Source organism: Cuculus canorus, chromosome 2 (genome assembly GCF_017976375.1).
Source record: "Cuculus canorus isolate bCucCan1 chromosome 2, bCucCan1.pri, whole genome shotgun sequence".
Taxonomy (NCBI): Eukaryota; Metazoa; Chordata; class Aves; order Cuculiformes; family Cuculidae; genus Cuculus; species Cuculus canorus.
In genome coordinates, this window is record NC_071402.1 from 37,559,823 (window position 1) to 37,587,437 (window position 27,615).

Genomic DNA, 27,615 nt, shown 5'->3' on the forward strand with positions numbered 1-27,615 from the left:
TGGCAGGTGTCCCTGCCAATGGCAGGGAGGTTGGAACTGGATGATATTTAGTGTCCCTTCCAACTCAAACCATTTTATGATTCTATGATCTGGACAGGCTGGATCGATGGGCTGCAACCAGCTGAATGGGGTTCAACAAGGCCAAGTGCCAGGTCCTGCACCTAGGACAGAAGAAAGACCTGAGGGTATTGCCTGACAGCTGACTGAATATGAACCAGTAGTGTGCCCAGGTGGCCAAGAAGGCCAATGGCATCTTGGCTTGTATCAGAAACAGCGTGGCCATTAGGCACAGGGAAGTGATTGTCTCCCTGTGCTTGGTGCTGATGAGGCTGCACCTTGAATACTGTGTTCTGTTTTGGGCCCCTGAATACAAGAAAGACACTGAGGTGCTGGAGTGTATCCAGAGAAGGGCAATGAGGTTGGTGAGGGGGCTGGAGAACAAGTTTTACAAGGAGCAGCTGAGGGAACTGAGGTTGTTTAGCCAAGAGAAGAGGAGGTTGAAGGTGACCTTACCATTGTCTACAACTGGTCAAAAGGAGGTTGTAGAGAGGTGGCTGCTGGCCTCTTCTCCCAAGTGATAGGACAAGAGGAAACGGCCTCAAGCTGTCCCAGGGGAGGTTCAGACTGGACATAAGGAAAAATTTCTTCACCAAAAGGGTTGTTGAGCACTGGCAGAGGCTGCCCAGGGCGGTGGTTGAGTCACCATCCCTGGAGGTATTTAAAAGACGAGTGGACAAGGTGCTCAGGGATATGGTTTAGTAGCGGACAGGTGTGATTGGACTTTCTGATTTCAAAGGTCGTCTTTTCTATGATTCCATGAAATGGGGGGTCAGTACTGTGCCTCCATGCAGGATTGGGTGCATTTTATACCACAGTGCACGTTACAGTTTGCTTGAGTAGTAAATTCAAGTTTCGGGGGGTGACCATTTATGGAAAAAAAAATGATTAAAAGGAAAAAAGAAATCGGTGGTTCCCCCCAAGGCTGATCTCTGTTGCCGCCCTGAACTACAACTCCCGGCGTGCACAGCGGCGCGGCAGCCGGGGCGGGGCATCCGCTCAGAGGGGCGGAGCATCCCTCAGGCAGCCAATCGTGGCTCGGTACGAACAAAGCGCGCGGCGATTGGCTGAGCGGGCGCCGTCGGGCTCGCGCCAATCGCAGCGCGGTGTGGCCGCGGAGTGCTGGGGTCAGAGCAGGCCCCACTGCCGGCCTACTCCCTCCTTCCCTCACTCCCTCCCCGGGCCATGGCGGCGCGGGGCTGAGACGTCCGGCTCTCTGCGTCTCGTGCGACGGTACGGGAGTGAGGGGGGCGGCTCTGAGAGGGGAGTGGTGAGGGCTCAGGCGCATGAGGGTCGCGTCTCCGCTGGGGCCCGGGAGCTGAGCCCTGTGCTCAGGCGGTGAAGCTGCGGTGGTGCCGCTCCGGGGACCGGCGGGAACCGTGCTTCCCCTAGCTCTGGGCTCAAAGCTGCAAAGGAAGAAACGAGCCGGGACCTGGCAGACTTCTCTGCTAGGCCCCCGGGTTCTAGATAACTTCTGAAAACTTGTAGAACTGCTTAATTGTTCAGGGTTTAGGGGGGTTTTGTTCCATAAAACAATGCCCAGAGTATCGCATTTTCTGAAATTGGATGTTGTAGGAGATGGAGAAGGTCAGGATTCAGTTGTCTCCACAGTGGTCACTGAGGAGAGAGGGAAGTTGGTTTGGGGAGCACGTGAATGTGATCTAATGGGACAGGAGGAATGATCTGGTGTTTGGGATGCAGAGGTAGGTGTCAGAAACTTTGGTTAGAAGGGAAAGAAAAAGCAAAAAGTGATCAGGATGGAGTTTTGGTAATGATCTGGTGTTTGGGACGCAGAGCTGGACATCAGAAACTTTGGTTAGAAGGGAAAAGAAAAAGGCAAAAAGTGATCAGGATAGAGAGAGTTGTAGGAGTGATCTGGTGCTTGGGATGCAAAGCTGGAACTTGGAAGCTTTGGTTAGAAGGAAAAAAAAAAGCAAAAAGTAATCAGGTTGGAGAGAGTTGTAGGAACTATCTGGTGCTTGGGACGCAGAACTGGAAGTTAGAAACTTTGGTTAGAAAGGAAAAAAAGGCAAAAAGTGATCAGGATGGAGTTGTAGGAATCACCTGGTGCTGGGGCGCAGAACTGGAAGTCAGAAACTTTGGTTAGAAGAAAAAAGATGACAAGTGATCAGGATGGAGAGAGTAGTAGGAATGATCTGGTGCTTGGGATGCAGCAGTGGAAGTCAGAAACTCTGGGTAGAAGGGAATAAAAACAGTGACTTAAATATCATTATTTTTCTCTGTGAAAATATCAGAAGTTATCATAATGAAAATGCACATTTGTGGTTTGTTGGTTTTGATAAGTGTGATTAATTTGTGTTGCTGAAAGGCCTACCTTCAGTAAGAAAACAATATAATGTTTGTACACCAGTATTTTGTTTGGGAAATAATGATAAAAGAATGTGACTACTTAAGAAATTGTTTTGATTTTATGCAGGGGAAAAAATGAGAGAATACAAATGAAGAGCACTTATTTACTCGCCCTTTGATGCCTTAAGAAAATTTACTTGCATGTGTTGGTACTGACAGCACTAGAACCACAATTAGCAGTTAGTAGTTTCAGAGGCACATTGTCAGTCTTTTGAAGGAAACTAGTTTTTTTTGCACAAAGATGTGGCCTTTTCTCTGAGTGAATTTATGCTTTTGTTGCCTGTGAAGTAGTTATTTCTCATTCAACAAGTCTGGAATCTGATACTCTCAAGCTAACGTGTGCCTGCTTTGAAATTGATATGGTGGCTTGAACTTTGGCTAGAGCAAGGCTTGACCCGCTTTCTTTCATTTTAGTGAGAGAGTACTAGTGAAAAGAAAAAAAAATCGCAAACCCACCCTCTGAAACCCTTTTTGCCTTTGAATGAGTATGCTATTAAACTACTTATTTGATTTGTAGATCCATATTAACACTTTATGTTCACTCTTCTTCATGCAGTGTTAATCTTTTGCTGTCTTTTCTCATTCATTTTTGTGTAAAATTTGATGATTGCTGGAGTTACTCAGAAAATATTTATCTTGATTTTACGTATGTTTATATAGAAGGATGTTTATAGACCCCTAAGGGTGCCTTGTTATGAGAAAATTATGGATTTCTTAGAAATATTTGTCAGTAGTATTAAAAAAATCCAACAGAAGCACACTCCTGTGAAGGTTGACTGATCTGAAATTATATATAGCAAACAAATGAAAATATTACGAACCAAACCTACCTGTTTGCTGCATAGGAAGTTTAGATTTCCAGTTCACAGTTTTCAAGATCCAGATCCTTATCAATTCCATCCGCATTCCATGAATTCTAATCCTTGTGGGGTTTTGTACTTCTGTGCTTCTCCTATGCTTTTGTCTTACCTGTGTTTTAATTGATGGCAAATGTTGTGATATTAATAGTAAGGGTTTTTTTTTTCCAGCAGGTTTTTTGTATGCATGGTGCAGAAAAAATGAATTCTACTATGAGCGAGGAGCCTGATGCACTCTCTGTAGTTAACCAACTTCGAGATCTAGCAGCTGATCCATTGAACAGACGGGCCATTGTTCAGGATCAAGGATGCCTGCCAGGTCTTATTTTGTTTTTGGACCATCCTAACCCTCCAGTTGTTCATTCAGCTTTACTAGTAAGTCTCTGGAGATAAATTTGTATGTCAGTAGGACATTTTGTAACTTCATTAATATGTCTTTAAGCAAGTGAAAATGTGAAAAATAAAACTTGGTTTTATGTTATGTTGATATTCATTGTGCGTGATATTTTTAAAAATTTGTATTTCAAAAATTATTTAACAATGACACCATATTCCAAGGGAGTTTCTTTTTTGGAAGAGATTAATTTACTTTGCTTTTTTTCCTCTCATACAGCTATTGCATTTTTTTTTTTGGAGGGAGGTAAGCATCCTTAAGTCTCTTTCTTAAGATGTAGTTGTGGAGCTTGGTAAATATACCCAGTGATTTGACATTTGTACTGGGGAAATTTAAAAAAAATTGGAAAATTTAGGTTGGAAATTGGCCAATCCCATGCTTGAATTAAGTGTAATCATGGCTCAGGGTTGTGTCCGCTTGGTTCTTGAACACTTTGAAGGATGAAGATTCCATAACCTCTCTGGCACCCTGTTCCAGCATTTGACCACCCTCGTAGTATTAAAACCAACCAACCAGATGAAAAAAAAAGAAACACCCCTGAAACCCCCAAATCTGTTTATATCTGATATAACTTGATCTAACTTTTGCTTGTTTCTTCTTATTCTAAATCGTAAGTGCTAAAGTCCTGATCTCTCATCCTTCATCTAAATACTAACTTTGTTTCTTGCTTAGAAACAGGACAAACAAAAGTCAGGATTTTGTTAAAAGTCTAATTCAGTTACTCTAGTAAGATTTTAAGTTACTAAAATTTATGGGATGCTCTTTTTTATTTTTATGTCATTATTGAATTCTAAACAATGGGAAACTAAAGAAAGAGCTTTGTCTTTTACATACAAGTATACATTGTTCTTTGTACCCTTTGTACCTATCTGTAGCATAATTCTGTATTTTTCATTTGTTTTACCTTCATAGTGGATATCAATGGACTTCTTGGAATTACTTCAGTGTTTCTGATACTCTTCTGGGTTAAGGGAATGTCCCTTGATGCAGGAGACCTGTGTCCTGCTAGTTGGCTTTTAGGTTAGCTTTGCCATAGCATTTGTCAGACTATAGCGTTCTTCCTGGAAGAACTTTGAGTTGAGTTTACACTTCCTGGGAGTATGTTGTGTTGATTTTCTTCCCCGTGCAGTTTCTTTATGCTGTGGTCTTAAAAGAGGATCTTGTTTGGAGTTCTTGCTCTCTTTTTTCCTTCCTTTGTTCCTTTGAGCTGTATAATTTCACTGCTTGCAGGAGGTTTGGTAATCAGTCTGTGATCATGTTACAAGAGTTAGCCCTACATGAAAAAGACTGACTTAAATTCATGAGGGCTAATCCAGTTTGCAGTGTGATTCCACAGCTCCAGATGTTACTCAAGTTGTGATGTAAGAACATCTTGTTGGATAGGAATGTGGACAGCTGTGGTGTTCTTTTTGGTAGTGACTTAGAGTCGGTTAAGAATCAGGATTTAGACGAGACCATGCTATATATGAGGTCCTGCAGTCAGAAATTCATTGGCTTACTGTGAAAACATGTTTTTTTTTGGTTGGTTTTTTTTTACTACTCAAGCTCCTTGTGTTCATGAGTTCTTGAACCTCTTAAGTTCTGTAGCTTTTAATATCTTTGCTGCTACCTTTTTAGTCCTCATTTTTTATGTTTTTCAATTTGGGAAGGTTGTTATCTACACTGTAGATAAGTGTTTTGCTAAACAGAGTCTGAGCTAAAGTCCATAATAGTAATCTTCCTTATGCCTTCAGTAGACTGTGATTCAGTGAGCATAAATTATTTCCCTTCTTCGAAAGTACAGACCTTTGTATCTGCCATGGGGGTGGGGGAATAGGACTTCCTAGTGTGGAAAAGTCAGGTCACTTAATTTGTTCTGATATCTTTGTTTTTCCTCTTATATTAGTGGAAATTACATTTGTGTGTAAAGAATATGTAACAGAGAGTAAAATGCCTATGTTTATACTCAAATAATTAGCTGTTAAGAGAATGGGGTTTTCTTTGTCCCTACTAAGTTGCCTGTACAGAGACTATTAAAAATGCGAAGCTTTTTTCTACCTGTAAGAATACACCTCTTAACATGAAAGTTAGTAGTTCAAGGCAATCATTCAGGTATTTTCCCATAGTTAAAAAGTAAGAAAATAAATGCACATACAACATTTATTTATGAACTGCAATTATTGATACTGATCCATGTCAGGAAGTGGCAAAAATCACATTTAGAGTTTTTATCATGCCAGACAGTGGCCAGACTTTCTCGAAAGGCAATAAAATGGTCTTGAACTGTATCTAAGGTGTGCTGAAGATGACTTAAGGGGAAAATATACCCCAGATAATTAGCTGTCTAACTCTGAAGGGATTAAGGAGCCTGTTATTTTTAAAACAGCTGTTGAACAGTGTAGCTATTACATGACTATCTTTAAAAAACTGGTGCACTTCTAAACCTTGCTATCGCAAAACCCATTTTATAAACTGTTATATTTGTGTATCACAGGATTTTGCAAGTGCCGTTCTTGTACTTACATCAATAAAACACTGGTTGAAGATCAATGCACAGTACATTTTTTGAGGTTCTTTCTAAGAAAACTGTTTGGCAGCACTAACAATAGAGAGGCGTCTCATGAAAAGGACAACTGAGATTTTAACTGGTAGATTGTTATATTGGAAGGATCATCCAAGTATACAGTTGCTGACTGGGGTCACCAGTGTGAATTTGTGCAAAGAGTCAAACAAACAAAGCCCTGGGCAGCAATTAAGTGTAACCTCTCAACTTAGGTGACAGTAACCTAAGCACCTTGCTGCTGCTTATATTCAGATTCCTGCATTGGGTGATGAGTACTGCAATCAGTCTTCAGAAGCTTATAAACGTGGTAGTCCTCTTTCTATGGAGAGTAGAAACTTGGTGGTGGTGAATTTCCTACTACTGGGGGAGCCTGTAGAATTGATGGAATTTATACTGGAAGCACAGTGTGTAAACATTACTTTAGATCTGAGAATATGTGAATGTTTGTTGGAAGGGACTTCTGGAAGTCAATTCACTTCAGCTTCCTGCTTGAATTGGGACTGTCACCAGCACTTAATCAGGTCAGTTGTAGCTTGTCTTGTTGATCCTGTAGCCCCACTAGGTCACCTGTTCTAGCACTGAACTACCTTCATAGTGAGAGAACTTTTTGTAATATCTGATTTGAACTTCCCAAGCTGCAATTTGTGGCTGCTCCACCTTGTTACATTATCTGCTGCTGTAGAGGAAAATTTGGTCTAATCATCTTCATAAAGGCTTTTTGACTATACAGCTTTTCCTTGTCCCTTGGACTCTCTTAGATGGTGTAAACAAATCCAGACTGACTGCTTTTTCTGGTAGATTAGATCCTCTGTGCTTTCTGTGTACTTATAAGAATAAAACGATTTTTTAACATTCACAGTTGGTAATAATACTCTTTATCTTCTTACTAGAATTTACATTGTGAATGTTTTGCAGGTGTACACTGACAAAAATGAATGATAATGTACTGAACTTGCTGCTGATTTGCTGTGGTCCTTTCTTTTAGGCTCTCCGCTATTTGGCAGAGTGCCGTGCCAACAGAGAAAAGATGAAGAGTGAATTGGGTATGATGCTCAGCTTACAGAATGTAATACAAAAGTAAGTTTATGATGGTTTGTTGGATCCAAAGACCATGTGAGCATGACATTCTGATGCAAAGTAGAACTTTTACTATTAATCTATATGGCAAATTTGTAATATTGCATTCTTCCTTGTTGAAATTGTGTGCCTACAAGCAATTAATGGCTTTCATTTTACATTATAGCAAGGTAATTAGATTGTAGTCCACAAGAAATATTCATTTGGAAGTAAGTTGCTGAACAACAGGTTTCTTGCCCTTGTTACAGATGGCTAATTTTGTCTCTTCCCTTTTGGTTCTTTTACAGTCCTTATTATAAGGATGTTTTGCGCCAATGCATTTAATGAAATTGGTTGGCATCTCCCACATTTATTCTTTGAATCCCACCTTTGGGAAGGGAAATTGTATATGCACTGTGTTTGTTTTGATATATTTTTGAAAGTATGTGTCTGCAGCTCTGTTGAGGAAACATCTTGTGGGTGGAGTAGAAGTTAGTGAGATCTCTGCTTTCTTTGTAGACTGGATTATGTCTTTTGTGTTAATTTGGATCTGTTGGATTTTAAGGTTGCTAACTGTTGAGTCTTGAGGACTGGGAGTTGTGTGGGTATGTGCGTGCTGGGCAAGATGCACATGTGCACTTATCAAAAGAAATTATTATGATGAACTAAGATGGATCATTGTAGGCAAAAAAAAATCCTCCAGCCTCCTTCAAAGAGTAGTGTGTCATAGCAAAAATTAATTTACCATCAAGCTATCAAAAAATTGTTTTACACGTAGTTTGATAGTACTGTAATTAACTGGGCTTTTCAGATGTGAGGGACTGTTCCATGAGGGATGAGAAAAGTCATGTGGCTGCTCTCAGAGGCATGTTTAAAACAACTAGTTAGAAAAGGGTGAAACACAAGTAAAAGTTGTGTATTAAAGATTCAAGTGGAAAAAGTGGAAAGCTTTTTTAATATGTTGGTTGATTCTCTAGGGTATCAATCGTGGTATGAGTTACAACTTTATTTTAGGGAAAAAAACAACAAAGCTAGAGATGCCAGCTCCTTTATCCCATAGCCCCTCCACTTTTTTGGTGGTGCATCTCTTGTCGTATCTCTGTCTCTGGCACTGTTTATCTAAAGGTGTGAACCTCAAGAGCTGGAGTGGAAATTCTGGCCTGCTCACAAGTCCTGTGTGGTGTGTGATCTAAGGAAGATCAAAACCATCTACCTCTAAGTTCTTCCTTCATTCTGTATAGATTAAAAAGATGTACTGGCGTGAAATTCGGTGTTACACTTAAGTATCACCTTATTATTCACTGACTACCCAAAACAGAAGGACTTAAAATAAATGTCTTAAATAGGGTGATGAACTAAATTACTAGAATTCAGAAGAGAATAGTTCTCCAGTTTTTGAAGAATGAAATAGTTACAACTTTAAAGTTACAGATATTTTTAATAGCATGTATGGGGAAAAAGTCTTTAAAATTTTTAAGGATGAATCATTTTTAAGGATGAGCATAATTAAGTTAAAATGTACAGAAGTCTTTGCTTGCTACTTTTATAATAACAATAAGAACTGAAATATTTAGGTAATAACAGAAGCATGTGTTTCAGAAGAGCTTACTTTTAGTATTGATTACATGTCTATTTAGGGCACGAAGACATCCTTAAGTTGTTGAAAGGCAAATTGTAGTTCATTATCAGTCTCTGCAGCATACAAATATTACTTGGGAAACATAAATAACACTTTTGTTTAAAGAATTTTATGGAAATGTCTTCAACAACACTTTTTTCTATGTTTCGATTTCAAGGACCAAAAGAGTGTGAAGTTCAGGAACATGCAGAAAAGGAGAGATAAGTCAGTAAAAACTGAAAATCTTGTAGGTGTTCTTTTTTTCTAGAAAGCTCTTTGGCAAGAGTAAGAACATACATTTGATTTATGTGCTTGTAACATTTGGAAAGTGTGATATCATGAAAATTTAAATACATAGCATCTTCAAACACAAAACTTTGTCATGTGCTTGTCAGGATTTTAGGCTTTAATGTTGACAGGAAATGCTGAAGCTAAGTTTTGTATTGCCTGCAGAAATATGGAGAAAGATGGTAGAGAAGTGCTGAGAAGATAGATGTAGTATTATTTTTGTCACAAAGAAATCAATGGCTTGGTGTTGTGGGTTTTTTTTTTTTTTTGTTAGAAAGTCTGTGGGGGAGAAAACAAGGTCTCTACCTTCTTCAGAATTGCTTTCCAAAAAGCAGATTCTGGATTCTAATGTGATTTCAGTTTATCAGAATGCATTGTAGTCCTTTGAACTGAAAATAAACATTAATAAATCCAGTCATAAATGTTTTGGTTTAAATGACTTCATGCTGTGTGTTCCAGTGGACTTTCTAGGCTCTGCGCATCTGGCTCATTGCTCTATATAATCTAAAATATTTAGATTATTTCCACAATTTAATTTGGGGTTTAGTTTTTTTTTGATGTGTTATAAAAATGTGAGCAAAATATAGAAAGAGATATGAACTGTCAGTATTCTGCTTCTCCCGTTATTGCACAGTTCTTTCAAGCAAGACAGAACCCAGCAGCTTCTGGATCAGAATTTGTAGTTACTGGCATTTTGCTTTTGACAAGTTAAGCCCATCATGTGGTCTGAATCTTCCCCTTTCATTGAGGATTTTGTAACTCTCCCATTTCATTCTCATTGACTTCTCATCCCAACTAAATAACATCCAGTGGCTTTCCCTGCTCAATACTGAATTGTGACAGACTGTATTCTGCCACTGATGTAGCTGTATTATGTCTTTTCAAGCAATGAAATGGAGCTTGTATGCACAGAGGGAAGTTGCAAACTAAATGTCATATTTCAGTCTTAAGTTGATGTTCAGCCGGCTGAACTGACACAGTGCTTAGGAAGTCAAAGAGTTTGTTTAGTATTCCAGTTCCCCCTCGCTTCATTATGTAAATCCTGAAATTTGGGTTTTTTCTCATCATGCGAGTCATTTTTTTTTGGTAAGCCTTAAAAGTCTCTGTATTACAGACCTCATATTCCGGTGTGGAATTTCTTGTCATAACCTGCCCACAGCTGACCAGTCTAACAGATCTTTAAATGGTCAATGCCATCAACTGGAAAATAGTTGGAGTTGGTTTGCTACTTATGATTTCTTATAATAGTAAATGGGAGCCTCAGGCAGAGGCCAAACCCCTTTTGTTACAAGTAATGCACAACCAATAGAAGAATATAGCACTTGCTTAAACTTGTTATCATGAAGGTAAAGTACTGTTTCCTTCATAAGACTGCTGAGGATGAGAGTTGAAATTGTGTGGCACCCATTTATTCAGTGATAAGCATGGAATTATACTCTATACTGCATCATGGAAAATGGGTAGGAAATATTTGAGAGACATCCAAGTTTAACTGTAGACCTTTGAGGTACCTTCTTTCTCACTGCATGACTTAACAGTCCCCTCATAACATCATTTTGGTATCTTCTTATAATAAGCATTGTAGCTCACGTGTGAAAATTAATTTGCTGCTTACAGTGAATGTTTGGCGACTTCTTGGTTGATACTGTATTTCACCTGTGGAACAAAGGACAGGTTTCTTGTTCACTGTGACGGTGATTTTTATGTTGTATGAACAGTAGTTTTTGGTAATAGAAGAGTAACATATTTTAGATGTAGAAACTGGAACTTACAGGCTCTAGAGCAGAAATATGAAATGTCAGCTCTGAGGAGTACAGAATAAAAATTTGAAGGCAGTGAGATATTTATGTATTTAGGATTTTTTTCAGACTTTATTTGGAACATGTATGACTTTCTGAGATACTTCATCTGAAAAACTTCATATACTTCCACGTTTTCTAGGATGTATGAGAAGCTGTTCAAGTTTTATGGAATACTTAAAAACACTTCTCAAATCTAACAATTTCTGTTGGCCTATTCTATACTTGCTGGTTTTTTTTGTTTTCGATTGCAGCAGAGAATTCTTTTTTTGTTTATCCACATCTGCTTAATTTTAAGTGAAGCTTGATGCATCTTTCCATGTTGTAAGCTAGGAGTAGTAGCTGCGTTGAGGAGAAATCAGGCTTTTAAAATCCCTACCTGCAGGTTTCCAAACTTTTATTCTTTTTATTCTTTAATGGCTCTTACAGTTTTATTGCTATCACCAAAATGCTTGGCTCCCTTGCCAGGTGATTGAGTACCACTAAGTATATGTGTAGAAGTGCTTGCGTAAACGGATAAAAAAGGAGAGGAGAAATGGAGGCTTAATTGGAGAACGGGGTTTCATTGCATTCCAGCAGTCATCAGCAGTTAGTTAATATTGAAAACTGGTTTGGTTGCTGGCTTTATGAATTGTATGGAGGACTTAATGTGTCCGTATGGACTTTATAAAATGTTATTAGCAGCTTCTAGAATTAAAATTAATTAGGATTTGTAGCCTACAAGGAAATATACTAATTTGTGTTCAGAGTGAAAGTGACTTTTGATGGACAGTAAAGGTCAAAGTTCATAATTTTTCATAATCTTTACGAGCAGCATAATGGTACTGTTTAAATATAACTAACGTGTATTTTTTTTAAAAAAAAAAAACCTGATGAGTCAATATACTAAATAGCTCTTATTATGGAACGGCAAATTACTGAGAGTAAAAATCCAATTACTTGGCTAAAAGAGCTTTTCAAGATAGTCTTCCTTTGCCAGGGTGTCAGATTTAACAAGCTGAACTAAATCCAGTGCATTAATCAGCTCTTCCAATTTATTACTTGCCTAAGAAGATTAGGGCAATTAATATGTGTTTAATTAGAGTCCCTTGCAGATCTGGTAAAATACATGCAGTCTATAATTGCTGACTTCTTACTCAATTTCAATTTTTGGTAGTCTTAATTACCTATACTTCTTGAAAATTTAATTATTCATTGAAACCAGCAAAGTTTGAATTTATGATGCCTGACAAAAAAAGGCAGCCCAAGTATTTTGGGTAATATTTGCTGAAAGTAAAACAGTAGGGATGTAGCATCACAATAATTTCATCATTTTTGTTGTGTGACACTGCTTTCTCCTTTGTGATAAGGGTGGAATCGTTGGGAGAAGACTGGGCAAAGGCAATGTATTAATTAGTAAGAAGGCCAACTACACATTTAAAGAGACATATGGTAATGAAAAGGGATGTTGCTATATCATAACTGGTTTCAAGATAATAGTTAATGAGAAATTATAGCTAACAAATTCTGTAAACTTTTCATATTTACTGCATTTATACATTTATGCTGTTGATTGGAGTACTTAAATTATAATTTACAAAGGTGAAGGAAATAGCCTTTTACAGACTATGGAGATTTTATTTTTCTATACTTGAATCACTTAGTCACGTTAGTTTTGTAATCCTCAGAATGTGGAGGGATTTTACACATAAAATTGAGAAATAGTTGAGATTGGGTAATGGTAAGCTGCATGGTTATTTTTGGATTCTGTACTGAGAAGTGTTTTTAGAGAAAAACATGGTTATCCAGTGTCTTAAAAATTCCTGTGAGCAGGAGGTTCCAAAAACTTCAATTTTAGAAATAATTTTCAAATTGCAGTTTATCACCTGGAAAAAGAGTAAAGCACACATTTCTCCCTGTATTCCATGTTAACTTCCCAGGCCTTTCCTGTTATTTTCCCGAGCTTCCTTGTTTTACCCATTTTGTAACATTTTGTCCACTACAGAGGTAGGTGCTTCTAGAATATGACACTGTTGGTTGCTGCTGCATCTGTTTGGGCTGTGGGGCTCCAGTCTATTCAGTGCTCTAGCAACGTGCTTGTTAATAATAGATGGTCACAGTAGGAAAAGGTCTGTAGGCTGTTTTATTCAGCATTGTTAAGCAAAGTGGCTTAATATGGCCCTCCCCCATCCCTAGTTTCTTTAAGGATTGTTTTTATTGTATATTTTGTTAAACTTGCAAGTTTCAGAAACAGATTTGATTTGGAAGTTATTTTTTAAAGAGCACCCTCTGCTGAAAAAAAACCAATGAGATATTAGGAAATGTAGGAAATATCAATCTGTACTCTTCAAGTATATTATTATTTTTTTTAAGTTGCTGAATGCTCCTTTTGCCTATCAAACAGCTTCCTGGAATCATGGAGTGGAGGGGCAGGGTAGAGGAGTTTGATGCTGTGGGCTACCTAGATCACTAAGGCAATAGTTCAGTAAAACTTCTTGCTGGTTTTGCTTGTTGGTCATGGCAAACTAACAAGAGTTCAGACTTTCTCACAGTTCATCAATTTTTAAATAAATGTTTCATGACTTTTTTTTTTAATATTCCTGTAGTATGAGTTATGAAGGACATGGGAAGTCATGATCTCCAAACAGAGATGTGGGCACAGGAACGTTTGATAATAATTAAACCACAAAAAGCATTAATAAATGAAATAGTGGAAAATCATAATTTTACATTATTGATGTTAATCTGGATGTCAGTCAATGTGTGGTGACTTTCTCGGAGAATCTTACAGGGTTTGTGAGGTAAGAGGATAAGTGTTAAAGGTTTGGACAGATGTATGTTGTTTTTAAGAGTAGTCCAAAACTTGACTGCTAACAGTTCAAACGTAACTAGCAAGTTAGATGTTGAAATATTATGATGGATTTCTATTTTGTAGAGGTTAATGGAAATTAGCAGTCATATAAATAACTGCTCTGAAGGTTTATTATGAATTACAATTTAGGATGAGTTATTGTTTCTGTTTGTGTGTGTAGAATTGGTCACTGAGAAAAATATGAAGGCATGACCAAGTGGAAAGGTCTGCCCTGTGCTCTACAAGTTGTACTCAATGTTCTCTTGATGTACTTTTGATGTTCTGTTGTGGGTTTGGTTTTTTTATATCTCGAGACCTCTGTGTAGTCAAAGAGGTATTACAAAGTCCTTATTTCTTCTTGCAGGCAATTTACTTGCTTAGCGAGCTCTACATGATCAATAGGGTTTCTATACTCAACAGTTTAGGTGGTTGTCGACCTCTAGATTTGCCTTTTGTGTGTTTTGTATTTTTATTTTCTTCCTTCTGTTGTGTGTGCAATTCCTATTATAATGTTTTTGACTGTAGTCAGGAGTACAGATTGGTTTCAGTAGTTGTTCTCCAAACTACTACTTTTACCTTACAACATTCCACTTGATATCTGGCATGTGGATGAAGACTGTTGGTTGTGTGACTTTTCATCATCTCATGTCTGTCTCAATTTAATTCAGGTACTATTTACATCTATAAACTTGTTAGTATACCAGTTCAATAGACCAGCTATTAGTATGCTAGTTCAGTACACTTGCACACTCAGTGAAACAGCGAACCAGCTACTTTTATTGGTTTCCTTGCAGCCCTTGCAGTTAATGCACAGCTTTCTTGGTACATCTCTGACACTACAGTTCTTGCATTTCAACAGTTTCTCTTGTCCCTTTTCACTTTCTTGGTGTTTAGTGAATTCTGATTTAACTAATTGCCAAATAGTGAAGTAACAAAGAAAGTAATGGCTGTTTTAATTGGTCATTTACGTAATGTAAGATTTGGAGACTATTAGAGGCTACCTATAAGTTCTTCAAAGTGATGGCCTTCAGCTGGTTTACAGTGACTGACTTAAGAATATGATAACACATAATGTGAGTTTCATGCCCCGTTACCTAACCATTGAAGTACTGAAGTTTTACAGTGGTGATTTATACACAAGATTTCAAAAGCCTCATGTTACCAAATTATAGGTTCCTAAATGTGGAGAAGAATATTCAGTACCTGTTACTGAGTGAATAGGCCTTATTCTGATGTTGCTTTTTTTGACAGAGAGGAGGCCATTTTGAGTGCTTTTTATTTAAATGAGAAGAAATCAGTTGAGAGGTCAGAAAATGAAGCAATAGATTTTCATTATAGGCAATAAATGTTGTAATGAGCATTGCAGAATAAAAAAACACTCTGCTTCGAAACACTGAAAGAAAGGTATGTGAAGTATAAAATAACTTTTGATAAAAATACATATATTGGAAAACCTTTTGTGCTCAATGTCTTAGCTAGTTTCTTCATTATTTTGAAACTGGCTGGAGCAGGGAGTTAATTATTTTAAAAGGCAGTATAATCTTAAGGTGGTCTTCTTCCTTTTTTTTCAGATTTTGTATTAAAACAGATACGGGACCCTGAGAAACATTATTATTGTGAATATAAAAAATGAAATTCTTCACAGAGTGTGGCACAGTGTTCTAATATGTTAAATGAACAGAATCTGAATTGGCATTTCACTAATTACTAACCGTATGATAAGAAAAAAAGATGCCATCATGCTGGACTCTTCTGCCTGACATGGCAGACCAACAGGCAACCGTCTTCTTGGCTTTTGGTACTGAGGTAGAAGGGAACAGATTTTAAGTGATAGCCTGAAGAGTCAGGAATAGTGATGGCAGCACAGGGTGCCTTTAGCACTCAGTAAACCTTGTCATCAGCTGATGCTGAAAGCATTTTAGGAATACAGTGACCTTCACTGGTCATTATTTGAATTTACAAGAGAAAGTGCTGGGGTAGGTTCTATGATATGCTGACTTTTTCTGACAGATTACTAAAAGAAGGCTTAAGATGCTTTGAAATAAAAGTAGCAAGTTGTGTTGTGAAGTATTTAATACTTACTGCAGGTGCAGACTGACAGTATTGTAGGCTGGAGTCATCTATCTATGAAAAGGGAGTTGATAGATACTTAGCACTGTGAGGTTTCTCATCTTTTCTTGCCATTATCATACGTCTGCATTTGGGTTATGGTGAACTTGTCCACAGATGATGTTTGTCCCTGGGTTTTGAGCTTCATGCTACTTATCCCCCAAAAATCAAAGATTTTTTTCTGTTAAACCATAACTGTGTGTAGATAACTCTTTTTCTTTTTTCCTGAATGATCTTCAATTGAGAAATGTAGGAGGGTGCTGCTGCATGATTAGAATTTACATGGGTATTACAGGCAATAAGTACCACAAAAGAAAATTCCTCAAAAATGCTAATGATGAAACAGTCTTCGTTAGTAGTTTTTGAGTAGAGCTGTTATTTCAAAAGCAAGTATATTTCACTCTGGAACAACTTCTGCAAAGAGAATATATTTTTCTGAATTAGGTGTGCTTCTATTCAGGAATGTGTTTTTATACTTAGTTGCATATTGCATGTGTACACAACATATATGCATAGATACACTTAGTTCATATTTCAGTATGTTTTTCTGCAAGATTTCCATTGAATTTTGCAGGTAGAAGGTCCTATGCAATAGCTTGGGACAAATTAAGATTGTTAATGCATTCTGTATTTGTGCACTACATCATCAAATTCACACAACTTTTTTTTTTAAACATTCATGCACACTTCAACAAATTTTGTATGACCGTTGTCTGTTTGGTTAGCAGTGAAGCTGCTAATACTGGCTTGATTTGAAAAAAATAAATCCATTGCCAACAAATAAGTAGTTCAAGAGCATGAAAACAAGATGTTTAAATAGTCATTGCTTTCAAATTTACCTACTTAAGCGTCTGCAGAATAGATTAATATTAACTGTAATAGCAAGTCAATCAAAAGCTTACACGTAGATAAGCCTACACAGACTAAAACTGCTTTTTTGCTCTGGTACAGGTTGGTGCTGTAGTTTAATTGTTGTTATTCACACAGGTTTTGTTTAGAGAAGCCTTTACCTGTAAGCTTGCAACTCGCTATTTTTTGTTTTACTTTCTCAGATAAAGCTCACTTCTCAAAATTCAAATAAACAGTGAGCTTTTTGAAGACATAAAGGACTTTTCCAGATAATTACATACTATCATCATATATTATTATATCGTGTACTTAATGCTAGCATTAAGTAGTAACAGATAATAAAAGCACTGACATTTGGCTTCCTTCAACGTGTTCCTAAACTGCTTCAGTACAGAGTCTAATTCGGTGCTAACAATGCTTCTGCCTGGTCACTACAGCATTACTGGTAAGGATTGGCTTTTTAATGACAGTATTTGATATCTTCCACTAGGAAGGACTGGAGAGAGTGTTTACCCTTAATATTACTTTTTTTGTTTTGACCTCGATACAGTTTGTTGTAGCCGTATAACAAACGTGATTTCTGCCATATAAGTACATTAATTTATTACTGTTCATTAGCAGGCAAGATGTTGGAACTAGTTACTGTGAAATTCAACATGGAGTTTGTGTCTGTTATGCAGACTCTTGTCTAGCAAATGCTACTCTGAAGCCTTTTGAGTTTAGTTGAGTAACAGGCCTTGATTTTTGGTTGGGTTTTTTTTTTTTTTTGAGATGGAGAATGTGTCCATATGGTAGATACCAAGCTGTGGAAGATCAAAAGTTGATCTTCCATTTAGCATATAAATAGCAAGAGTTAAACAAAATTGGATGAATAGCTGGGTTAAGCATATGGCATATGTTAAAATCTGTTATCCCATTCTTGAAAGATCGTTCTTGTGATCAAAGGACAATAGAATGAATCGGAGAAGTGTTCTAAGCATGGGTAATTACTCGGTTTGCTAAATACGTAAGATTATATCACAGTCACTGTTTTTTCAGCAGTTAATGGTACTGTACTGTGATTTTACATCTTATATTTAATATTTAGATGCTTTTGTTTTTCAGCATTCTTCAGAACTTGCAATCCCAAAATATACTTGGAGTTTGCCTAAATTTCTAAGGCCAGTAGGCATGTGACTGGCACTCCAACCAGCTCTCCTAATTTGAGGAAAGCATCTCTTGTTTAGTACAAAACCAACTTCAAGATATCTGGTTTCCCTGTTACATTCCAAGCTTAATGTAATGTCTTCTGGTCAAATTGTCACGGTTTAGTAGTGTGAGTAGAGTCTGGAAGACTTGGCAAATGGCAGGCATCTTGCAGGTCTAGAAGGGATTGTAGAAACTCAGTCTGACCTCACAAGGGCCTTGGAGTAAATAAATATGGCACACAGGTAGCACACGGTTGATACCACTGGAGTGCAGTCATAACACAGCTGCACTCAAGCTGTGCATAGGTCCTTCAAGCAGACCAGGTGCTTGGGTTTTGGATTTGGAGATTCGTAGTGCTGCAGCTCTGTGTGTGTTACTTCAGACTTGCTCAGTCCTACACATTCAGTTGTTTTTCCTTTTCTGTGCCTATGAATTTTTCTTTCCTATTGTTAACCCACTGCTGTGCTTGATATGTTGTTGGCCAACATAAGGGTCTTGCTGTCTCTGTTCCTTATGATTTTGAATTCTTTTAAGGAAGCACGTGGTAATCCTTTTTGTCAGCTGCTGTGTAATGTTACCTGGTCTTTACTGGGTGTTTTGGCGCTGGAAGGAACTGAGGTGTACTGTGATGGGTAGCATAATAGCACTGTACTGGGGCTATGAGAAAGTGTGTGCTGAAGTAATGCTCTTTTTCAAGTTGTTTTCAAATGACTTGCCTGTTGCCTAGAATGAGTCAGGAGAGCAGCCATATGCTTGTGAGCCTACCGTATCATGGGATGCACTAGAAGCTCACAAGAAAGAGCAGCATTCTTGGAGAAAATAAAGGATCTTGCCCTGGCACTGGAGCAGAACAGCCAGAAAAACAGCCAGATCAGATAACTGTCTTGAAACAGATTGCTTTTTCTCTAATACCATGCTCTTTCTTTAGGCTTGTCATTCATGCTCAAAGTTTTCATCAAAACCATGTCAATCACTGTGTATCACTTCTAGAATTGAGGATTAGTGATTTCCCAACCCCCCTTACAGGATGTAGCAATTCTTTGCAGCTTACTATTCCCTTTAGTTATTGTTAGGGACAATTTCTGTTTTTAAATATAGGAAGAATGAAAGGCTCTGAAAGAAATTGGTCACCTGAAAACAAATACATCAATGGTCTTAAGGCATAGTTGAAATTAATATAATTATTTTAGCCATTTTTAACCATAATTAAATCAAATTATAAATCTCTACGAAATATATTCTTTAAGGTTTCTAAAATGGCTGCACTTACCCAACAATGTATTCAGATAAAATTCATGCCAATCCACTGATATCTTACTTGTGCTTTTTGTATCATATAGGATCCTATTGCAGTGAGTGAGGTTCTTTACAGCAATAAAATGATGGTTGCAAATGTCACAATTTGGGATTCTAGGGAAAAATATTAGTTCTGCCTTACAGAGGCAGTACTTGCATGTATTAAAAAGATTCGGATCACATAAAAATATCTGCTTCTACGGGACTAAGTTTTCTCAAACTTTTTGGAAAGGTGCATGGATTGTTCTAGAAATGGAGTCTCTCAAACCAGTATTTTGAAGAAAAAAAAATGGTGCGTTCAGTCCTTTATGTTCACTGATGTACTTGGGATTTTTCTGTGGTAAGAGTGTAAGTTAAATCTGAGATATATAACTTCTCTGGGCAACCTGTTCCAGTGTTTCACCACCCTTGTGCTAAAAAGTGTCTTGATTATCTCTAGTCTGATATTAAGGATTCTTTTTATAGCTGTTGTATAAATTACTTTAATGAAAGAATAACAGAGTGAATACAAGTTTTGCATCAATCATTTTACCAGTACACTAAAAATTGTAGAAGACCATGTGGAATTTTTTGTCTTTGTTTTCATAGAATCCCTTGGTTGGAAAAGAGCTTTGAGATCGTCAAGTCCAACTGTACTTGTCCACTAGTAAACCACATCTCTGAGCACTTCATCTATCTGTCTTTTTAAATACCTCCAGGGATGGTGATTCAACCACCTCCCTGGGCAGCCTCTGCCAGTGCCTGGTAACCCATTTGGTGAAGAAGTTTTTCCTGATGTCTAATCTGAACCTCCCCAACTCAGTTTTAACTGAGTTGCTGAAAGTTTAATATTGCGGAATAAAACTGGTTTATACCTTTATAGGGGATTGTTTTGAAGTCTGATTCTTATGTGACATCTGTAGTTCTTGCCCTTGTAGTATAGAGTTTGAGTTTCATGCTGCTTATTATTACACAGTTGCTTATTTTCATGCAACAGATTATCTTTATAGAAGCTTAAAATACTGTCTTTAGGATTTTTTTAGAAAAGTAAGAGGAGTATCATAACTAGCATTATCATCTATAACTTTGTGGCAGAGAGTGGTAATCCTCTATTTAGAAAAATACAGGACATTATTATAATAGTTTGCATGTATGTGTGCGTATGCATAAAGCTTACTGTCTTTACTTGTTTAAGGTATATTTTAGAATGTTTTTATTGAATAAAAGCTGACTTAAATTTGTGTTTTCAAATCAGCAGGCGTTTTCAACTATGCCAACTATAATGTTGTGAGCACAAAACATATGAAAATCACTGTTAATTTTTTAATTTCAGATGCTTGCATATTTTATATTTGTAGATATATTGATAACTTTAAATTCTCTCTTGTGTATGTGTATCTATATGCATATCTATAGTATGGCTAATATTAAGTATATTTTACTTCTCATTTTCCTTTCTGAAATTTTAACTCTGAGGCCTGACCGCCAGCACACTGGGTGCTGTAGTTGGGATAGTGACATTTTCAATAGTGTGCTTAGTTAACTGTATTTAAGTTTGCAGAAAACCCCAATCCTCTATTGTAAATCACTTGACAGCGATAGAATTTTTGTTGTTGAAACAATTTGCCAAAACTAACAGGTAGGTACATTTCTTGGTACCTTAATATCACTTTTGCACAAGCTAATTTATTACTACCTCAAGATATCAGCTTTATCATCTATTTTACTACTATATCTAATAAATTATGGAAGGTTAAAGTTAAAATCTTTGAGTTCCCAGCACTTGTTTCTGTGAATTACCATAAGTGTTTTTTTCACTGTAAGAAAGCAGAACATAGGCATGTAATTAAAATCGAACATATGCCAAAATACATTGCTCTTTTAGGTCTTGATTTTTTCTTATTAGCCCTCTTTCTTTTCCTTTTTATTTCTTTCTTTTTTCCTTTGAATTCTGACAACTTACTGAATGGTAACAGGAACTCACATTTTCCTCTCCAAATGGGAGCTGTTCAAAGCAAGGTGCAGAGATGGGGGAATGGTTGTCTGGGTCCCTCACAAGTTGAGAACTCCTAACATGCTTGCTTAAGTGTTCTTTCTTGTCCATATGGTAGAATGGAAAATACTTTTAATGTATGGTAATTAAAGAAGTAAAAAAAAAAAAAATCTAAAGGTATTTGTTACTTAGTGTTTGCTAAATAAAGCAGCAAAGCTGTCATTCATCATTTTAAGATTAATTGCAAGTTGATACGGTAATAATTGTGTTTCCACACATAGCTTTAAATCACTGGCATAATTAAAACAGGGCTGAATTTGGACAACAGATTTATATTAGTACCTTATTAAAATTAATGTTAATTAATCATAAGAAATTAATATGTTCTATCCATTATCTACAATTTTTTTAATCTAAAAAATGCTATTATATAGTTCATGCCATAAATTTTAGTTTAATCATAAATACCCTTTGGATCCTTTAAGAAAATCTGGGATTCTGCTTTAGTTTTGACGCTCAGTAACTTTGAAGAAGAAAACATTTGGAAAGATTACATTTCTACAGAGGTAATTTTTATCATGTAACAAAGTGGGAAATGAAACATCACAAGACAATTGTAGAGCTTGTTTAAAAGAATAAAAGCTCAACGCAAACTGAGTAACAGCAGTGTACTGAGTGTGCATCTACTACCTTGTTTTGTTTGTCAAACTGAGGTAATTTGTGTTGTTTGAGAACACAGACTTCTTTATGTCAATCTGTTAATTCTAGCATTTTAAAAATTGGAGTATGGGAAAGGAAATAATTTCACCTAATTTCTCTCCCCTTAAAAATTTTTGCTTTGTTGACTGTATTATTGTGTTTCTGCAGCACGTGGAATATAACAGTTGTGAGGACATAGTCAATAGCCATTTGGAGCACTAATGCAAAAACAAATGTTTACTAATCTTAATTCCTTTCTTTCCTTAAGGACCACTACGCCAGGAGAGACTAAACTTTTAGCCTCTGAAGTCTATGATCTCCTTCAGTCTTCCAACATGTCAGACATGGACAATGTGAATGAGATGAATTATCGTCGACGGAAAGCACAGTTTTTCCTTGGCAGCACAAATAAGCGTGCCAAAACAGTGGTTTTGCATATAGATGGCCTTGATGATTCGGTAAGGAAACCATCAGCATTTATGCAAATAAGGCATGCTGTACTGAGATGTATTTTGCCCACAAAAATAATGTATTCAGGGTACTTGTGTGGCATCATCAATTGTCAGCAATTTCTGTGAATCATGTTTTGAATCACAAGATATGTATAAAATCTTGCATCCGTTTAGAATATCTAAAGAAGATGTTTTAAGGTAGTTTCCTTGATGGCTTTCCAATTACTCTAAAAAACTATTCTTTTTCCACCTCTCTTAATTTTCTTTCTTTTTTCAAGAATGGAGTAAACATTCCATTTAACACCATACCTTGTGGTTGTGCAGGTGTGTTGAACTGAGAGTTTCCTTTTAGTTACAAGAGATTTCAGACATTTTTTTCATTATTACTCTTAATTTAGAAAAGCTGTATTTTCTTTGAGTTAATTTTGCTACATCTTTTCATTGTCTGTGAGATCTTTTCTACTGTAGTGACCAGAATGGCATTTGAGTTAATGAGGTCTCACTGAGTCTTTATGTAATGTCAGAATAACTTCTACGGATTTATCTACCATACCCCTGTAGATAACACCCCAGGGCCATGTTTGCCTTTTTACGGCTGCCAAACAGCATGTAGACTGTTTAAGCATGTTATCCACAAGTGCCCTCCGGACTCTGTATCTTCAGTTTTGTACCCATTTTAAATGATCAAACCTGATCCTTTGCTTTGTTGCGTTACATTTTGCCAAGTAAGCGTGTCCACAGGCCCAGTTTATCAACGGCATACCCATCGTACTGTTTTCATAAGACCATAGTTAATTTCTTTAGAAATAACATGCTGCTCTAGCTCACTTTATACAGAGTAAATATTTTTTACAGTGTTGTCCTTCCAGCACTTGCTCTGCCTGGAAAGGCAGTGCTTTGTCAACACCATTGGCTTTTGTAATCTGAAGGTTTGTTTTTTTTAATTCACTGCAATCAGTTGTCTTCAGTTAAGTTTGTTCTGCTTTTTGTTTCTAAGTTTGTAGTTGATTTGTTTGTTTACAGGTACCTGCAAGCAAGAAATTTCATCCACTTCTACTTTGTGAGATTAGATATTCTGGCTATAGTTCGATGTATCTTAAAAGTGTTTCTTGGTGTTCTTCGACAAATTGAACTTAGCGAGGTCTGTGGAGTTTCTGTCTTAAATGCTGAGGGAAAGACGTTCTGAAAAAGTGTAGGATATTTAGATACTCGGCTCCAGAGAGCAAAACTGCAGGCTTCTGTAGTTGCCTTGAGCACATCAGCATGTTTTCTTAGCTCATTGTTGAAGAAAAGAAAAATCTGACTGTGCACTGGCTGTAAATGGCTAATGTACATAGCTCTGTATTTCATAAGAACATTAAAAGAATTGTTAGTGATACTCCAGGTGCTCAGCGAGCAGTTAAACATCCCTGTAATGCCATTTTAAATGTTACAATAAGTTGGGACTGGGAGGATAATGAAGAATGTGAACAATAAAAGCAGCTTAGTTTCATTGAAAACATTTAATCTTGACTTAACTAGCGAAGAATATTAGGTGGCACATTTGAGTGTTAAAAGGCGTAGTAAGCAAACACTGTGTTCTTAGTTTTCCTGTGTTTTGTTACTTAGAAGAAGAAGCTGCTGTTACGAGTGGTTGCAAATCCTTCAAATGCTTGTGGATTTTGAAACCTCAAATAGTAGATATTGATTATTTCAGGAAGAGAAGGGAAAGGCCACTTGTTGTTTGTTGTGGGGTTGGATATTTTAATTTTAAGGTCTAGTTATCAAATTTTATAAGCTTAAAATAGGAAAAATGAAGCAGCACTGCCAGAATCTGTGGCATCCCCCTCAGTAAGTTTTTTAGTCTGTACATTTTAGTAGTATTTGTTAGGATGTGGCTATCGGGGTTTGGCGTGTCAGAAAATAACCTCTTTCACATATTCTTCCCTGTGCCTGTCCTACCCTGTGCCCATGCTCCAGGACTCCAGAGCTGTGTATTGGTGAGGTTCATCCCAAATTGCTATAGTTAGATGTACTTTAGTAAAGACGTTTGTACAGCAGGGCCAGTGGCTGCCAAGCTTCCAGCTTTTTAAGGAGTCTGTGTGGACCTTGGTAAGTTTTGTCTTTAAGAAGTGATTCATCAGTTACCTGATCACTGAAAGCCTCATTTCAAATTAAACTGAGGTGCCTAGGATTTAACCTGGGATCTCAGAGTGAAAAGTCTAATTCTGTCACAGAATTGCTAGGTACACATGTAAGCACAAGTTATTTATTGAAGCTAACTGGCTATGAATATGTTGCTTCTTGTGTCCAAAAGTAGTTTCAACTTTCAAGCAAGGCAGACTGTCATCTTTATCAAATATTCCCAGTGTATAAGAAAGGTAGCCTATCCAGCAGTTATTTTTGTAAATCTCAAAAATGTTAATTATTTCAATACATAATTAATTTGGGTAGGTTTCAATATATGAGCTAATCTACCAAAAAAAACCCCAAACCTGCTTCAGTTAGCTCTTCCAGAGGTTAAAATAATGTAATTTACTTGTGCATGAAACTGTCTCAAATATTGACCCGTTATTATTTGATCACTACTATAAATATGCTTTGAAATAACTTCCTATTTAAAACCTTGCAGAAACTTGCAGTAAAATACATCATTATTTTGAACCTGTGTAAGACTGTTAGTTCATTTCTGGTATGGTGCATCTTTTCTTTTTTCTCCTTCTGTGTTAGCAGTCTCTCCGGGTATATTTTAATCCTTTTTTTACAACCATCTTGTGCAAATATTAACAGGAAAAAAAAATTAATAGAACATTCTAAGATAATGTAGGACAGATGCAACTAGTACAGGTCAATGTAGTGTTACAGCACAGTAGGTGATGTCATTTGCTTTAAACATAATGTTCTGTGGGTTATGAACTAAATATTTTCCCTTTGAAATAAGAATTAAGCTTATGCTGTGCAGCAGTGTCTGTGAGCTGCCACAGACAAAGCAGCTGAAAGATACAACAGCTGCTTTGATGCATTCAGTCAGTATGGAGGCAAGGTGTCTGATAAATAGCAACTTAAACACTAACTACTCATCAATGAGCACTTCAGTCAATCAGAACTTAACCAGAGGGGACTGTTTAGCTGATCATACGGAGAAAAACATTCTTTGCTTTTCAGCACTTTTCTCTAATTATTTACAGTTGATTCCATCCTTCTTTGACTTCTAAAGTGTAAGCAATTTTTTTCTTTTTTTTTTCTTTTCCTGTGGCAAGGGAGTCTAATACTTGTACACTAAAATGTGAGTCTCAGTTTTTCTTTTACCTTTGTAAAAATGCAGTTGAGTAACAACGTGCCCTCAGACATACAGGAATTCCTGGACAATTAATTGTGAGCATTTTCACATGCTGTAATATGAAAGTACTTCAGTTGTGGGGGTTTGTTTGTTTTTCAGTCTCGAAGGAATCTTTGTGAAGAAGCATTGTTGAAAATTAAAGGTGTTATTAGTTTTACCTTTCAAATGGCTGTTCAAAGGTGTGTGGTCCGAATTCGCTCAGACTTAAAAGCAGAGGTAAGTGCTCAATAACCCTCCAGACTGTCGCATTATTGCTTTCTGTCACACTAAGCTTTTGTTTTTTTCTGTGTATTTGTAGGCATTGGCAACGGCAATAGCATCAACAAAAGTTATGAAGGCACAGCAAGTCGTAAAGAGTGAAAGTGGTGAGGAGGTAGGTAATATATCTTTCTAAGCATCAGTTGTTGTAGCTCGTCTATATCTTTAATACCTGATGTTTGGGAATGTTACACACACAGTACAAGGAGAGTAAAGGATATCCTATGCCAGGACATGCATACGTAGAACAGATTTACAGAACTTATTGTTCAGAACAAGGACAAGAATACTGAAATTGTTTCTCTCCTTAATAACATGAAAAGGATTACCATGAAGCTTTTTTTTTTTTTTGATTGCAGTTGCTGAAGTGTTTTTGTTTCATGACTACAGTAAAAGGGCTGTGACTTTATATATTTGGTATTTTTTCTTCCTTGTTAAGCCAAAACATTTTTTTGTGTTTCTCCTAAGCATAGTAGATTCCAGATATGTAGTAGGTTCCATTTATATTCTTGCTGTACTGGGGTATGTAGAGGAGTCTCAAAACATGTGTGCCTGTCATCCTGGGTATGTATATATGTGTGACTTCATTAAGTTACAACATAGTTTTAATCTGTTGTATTTTATCAGATGCTCGTTCCGTTCCAAGATACTCCAGTGGAAGTAGAGCAGAATACAGATCTACCTGAATATTTACCAGAAGATGAAAGCCCTACTAAGGAACAGGACAAAGCAGTGTCTCGTGTTGGGTCACACCCAGAAGGTGCAGCAAGTTGGCTCAGCACGGCAGCAAACTTTCTATCAAGATCTTTCTACTGGTGACTTGTATTTGGTGTTAAAAGACTGTGAATGAACCAACAGGGGGGCCAGTTTTCCATTGGTGTGGTGAACTGCCAAGTGCAATTTGCAATAAATCATCACAAAAATTTTAGATTAAGCAAATGTATGCTGCATTTTACATTTTATTGGACGTTTAGCATGATAGGGCAGGAGTCAAAGGGCGGAGGTCTCCAGTAAAATTGTTTTTTCATTTGTTTTTCATGTAGATTTTATTGCTTCACTTTTTAAAAATGGGTCCACTGTTAAATACCAAATGTATATGCATATAGAGCTTTAAGTTTGACTTCACGTGGAACACATGATAGGGAGAATCCATTTAACTTAAGTCTCAGGGCCTCCGTGAAAGAAAATTCTTAATAGCTCTTGCTGTGCATTAAATAAAATGCCCTTTTTATTTCCTCATCCCTTTGGACTAGTGTTATTTTGTTTAATTTTCTAGATCTTGACTCCAGAGAAAATTATAGCCTGCCTTTTTTTGCCCTTATTTTTGCCAACCGTGTTCACAGTGTGAGCATGACATTTCCCTTTTACTGGTAAACTAGAATCACTACAGACTTGAAATTTATAACCCTCTTATGTATACTGAATTTTTTTTCCAGCCTGCCCTTAACCATTGGAGTGCTTGGGAGTAAGAAATAAGGGATTGAATAAACACAAATATGTATACATTGTACAGTAAAATAAACTAGTACATATTTGTAATGATGGGTGTGACTGACTGATATATATAACTACTAAATACCACTGACTGCTGTTTAGGCTAGCCGGGAAGACTATGGCAAAGAAGCTGTGGTCTAGTATAGTGATGGCCCATTGCGGCTCTGT

The 27,615-nt window shown here is 37.0% G+C and overlaps 1 protein-coding gene across 2 annotated transcripts; it reads left to right on the forward strand.

Annotated features, from left to right (window-relative positions):
- The first annotated feature begins 1,134 nt into the window (after positions 1–1,134).
- ARMC1 (armadillo repeat containing 1) lies at positions 1,135–27,615 on the forward strand. 2 transcript variants are annotated; one of them, XM_009570879.2, is made up of 7 exons: positions 1,135–1,290; positions 3,456–3,659; positions 7,206–7,297; positions 22,193–22,382; positions 25,795–25,911; positions 25,994–26,068; positions 26,581–27,615. In XM_009570879.2, exons 2-7 carry the CDS (start codon positions 3,468–3,470, stop codon positions 26,770–26,772), a joined length of 858 nt encoding a protein of 285 aa, XP_009569174.1. In that variant the 5' UTR covers positions 1,135–1,290; positions 3,456–3,467; the 3' UTR covers positions 26,773–27,615. The 2 variants fall into 2 exon arrangements, with proteins under 2 accessions (XP_009569174.1, XP_053915589.1); XM_054059614.1 differs by having other exon boundaries at positions 1,137–1,290; positions 3,459–3,659.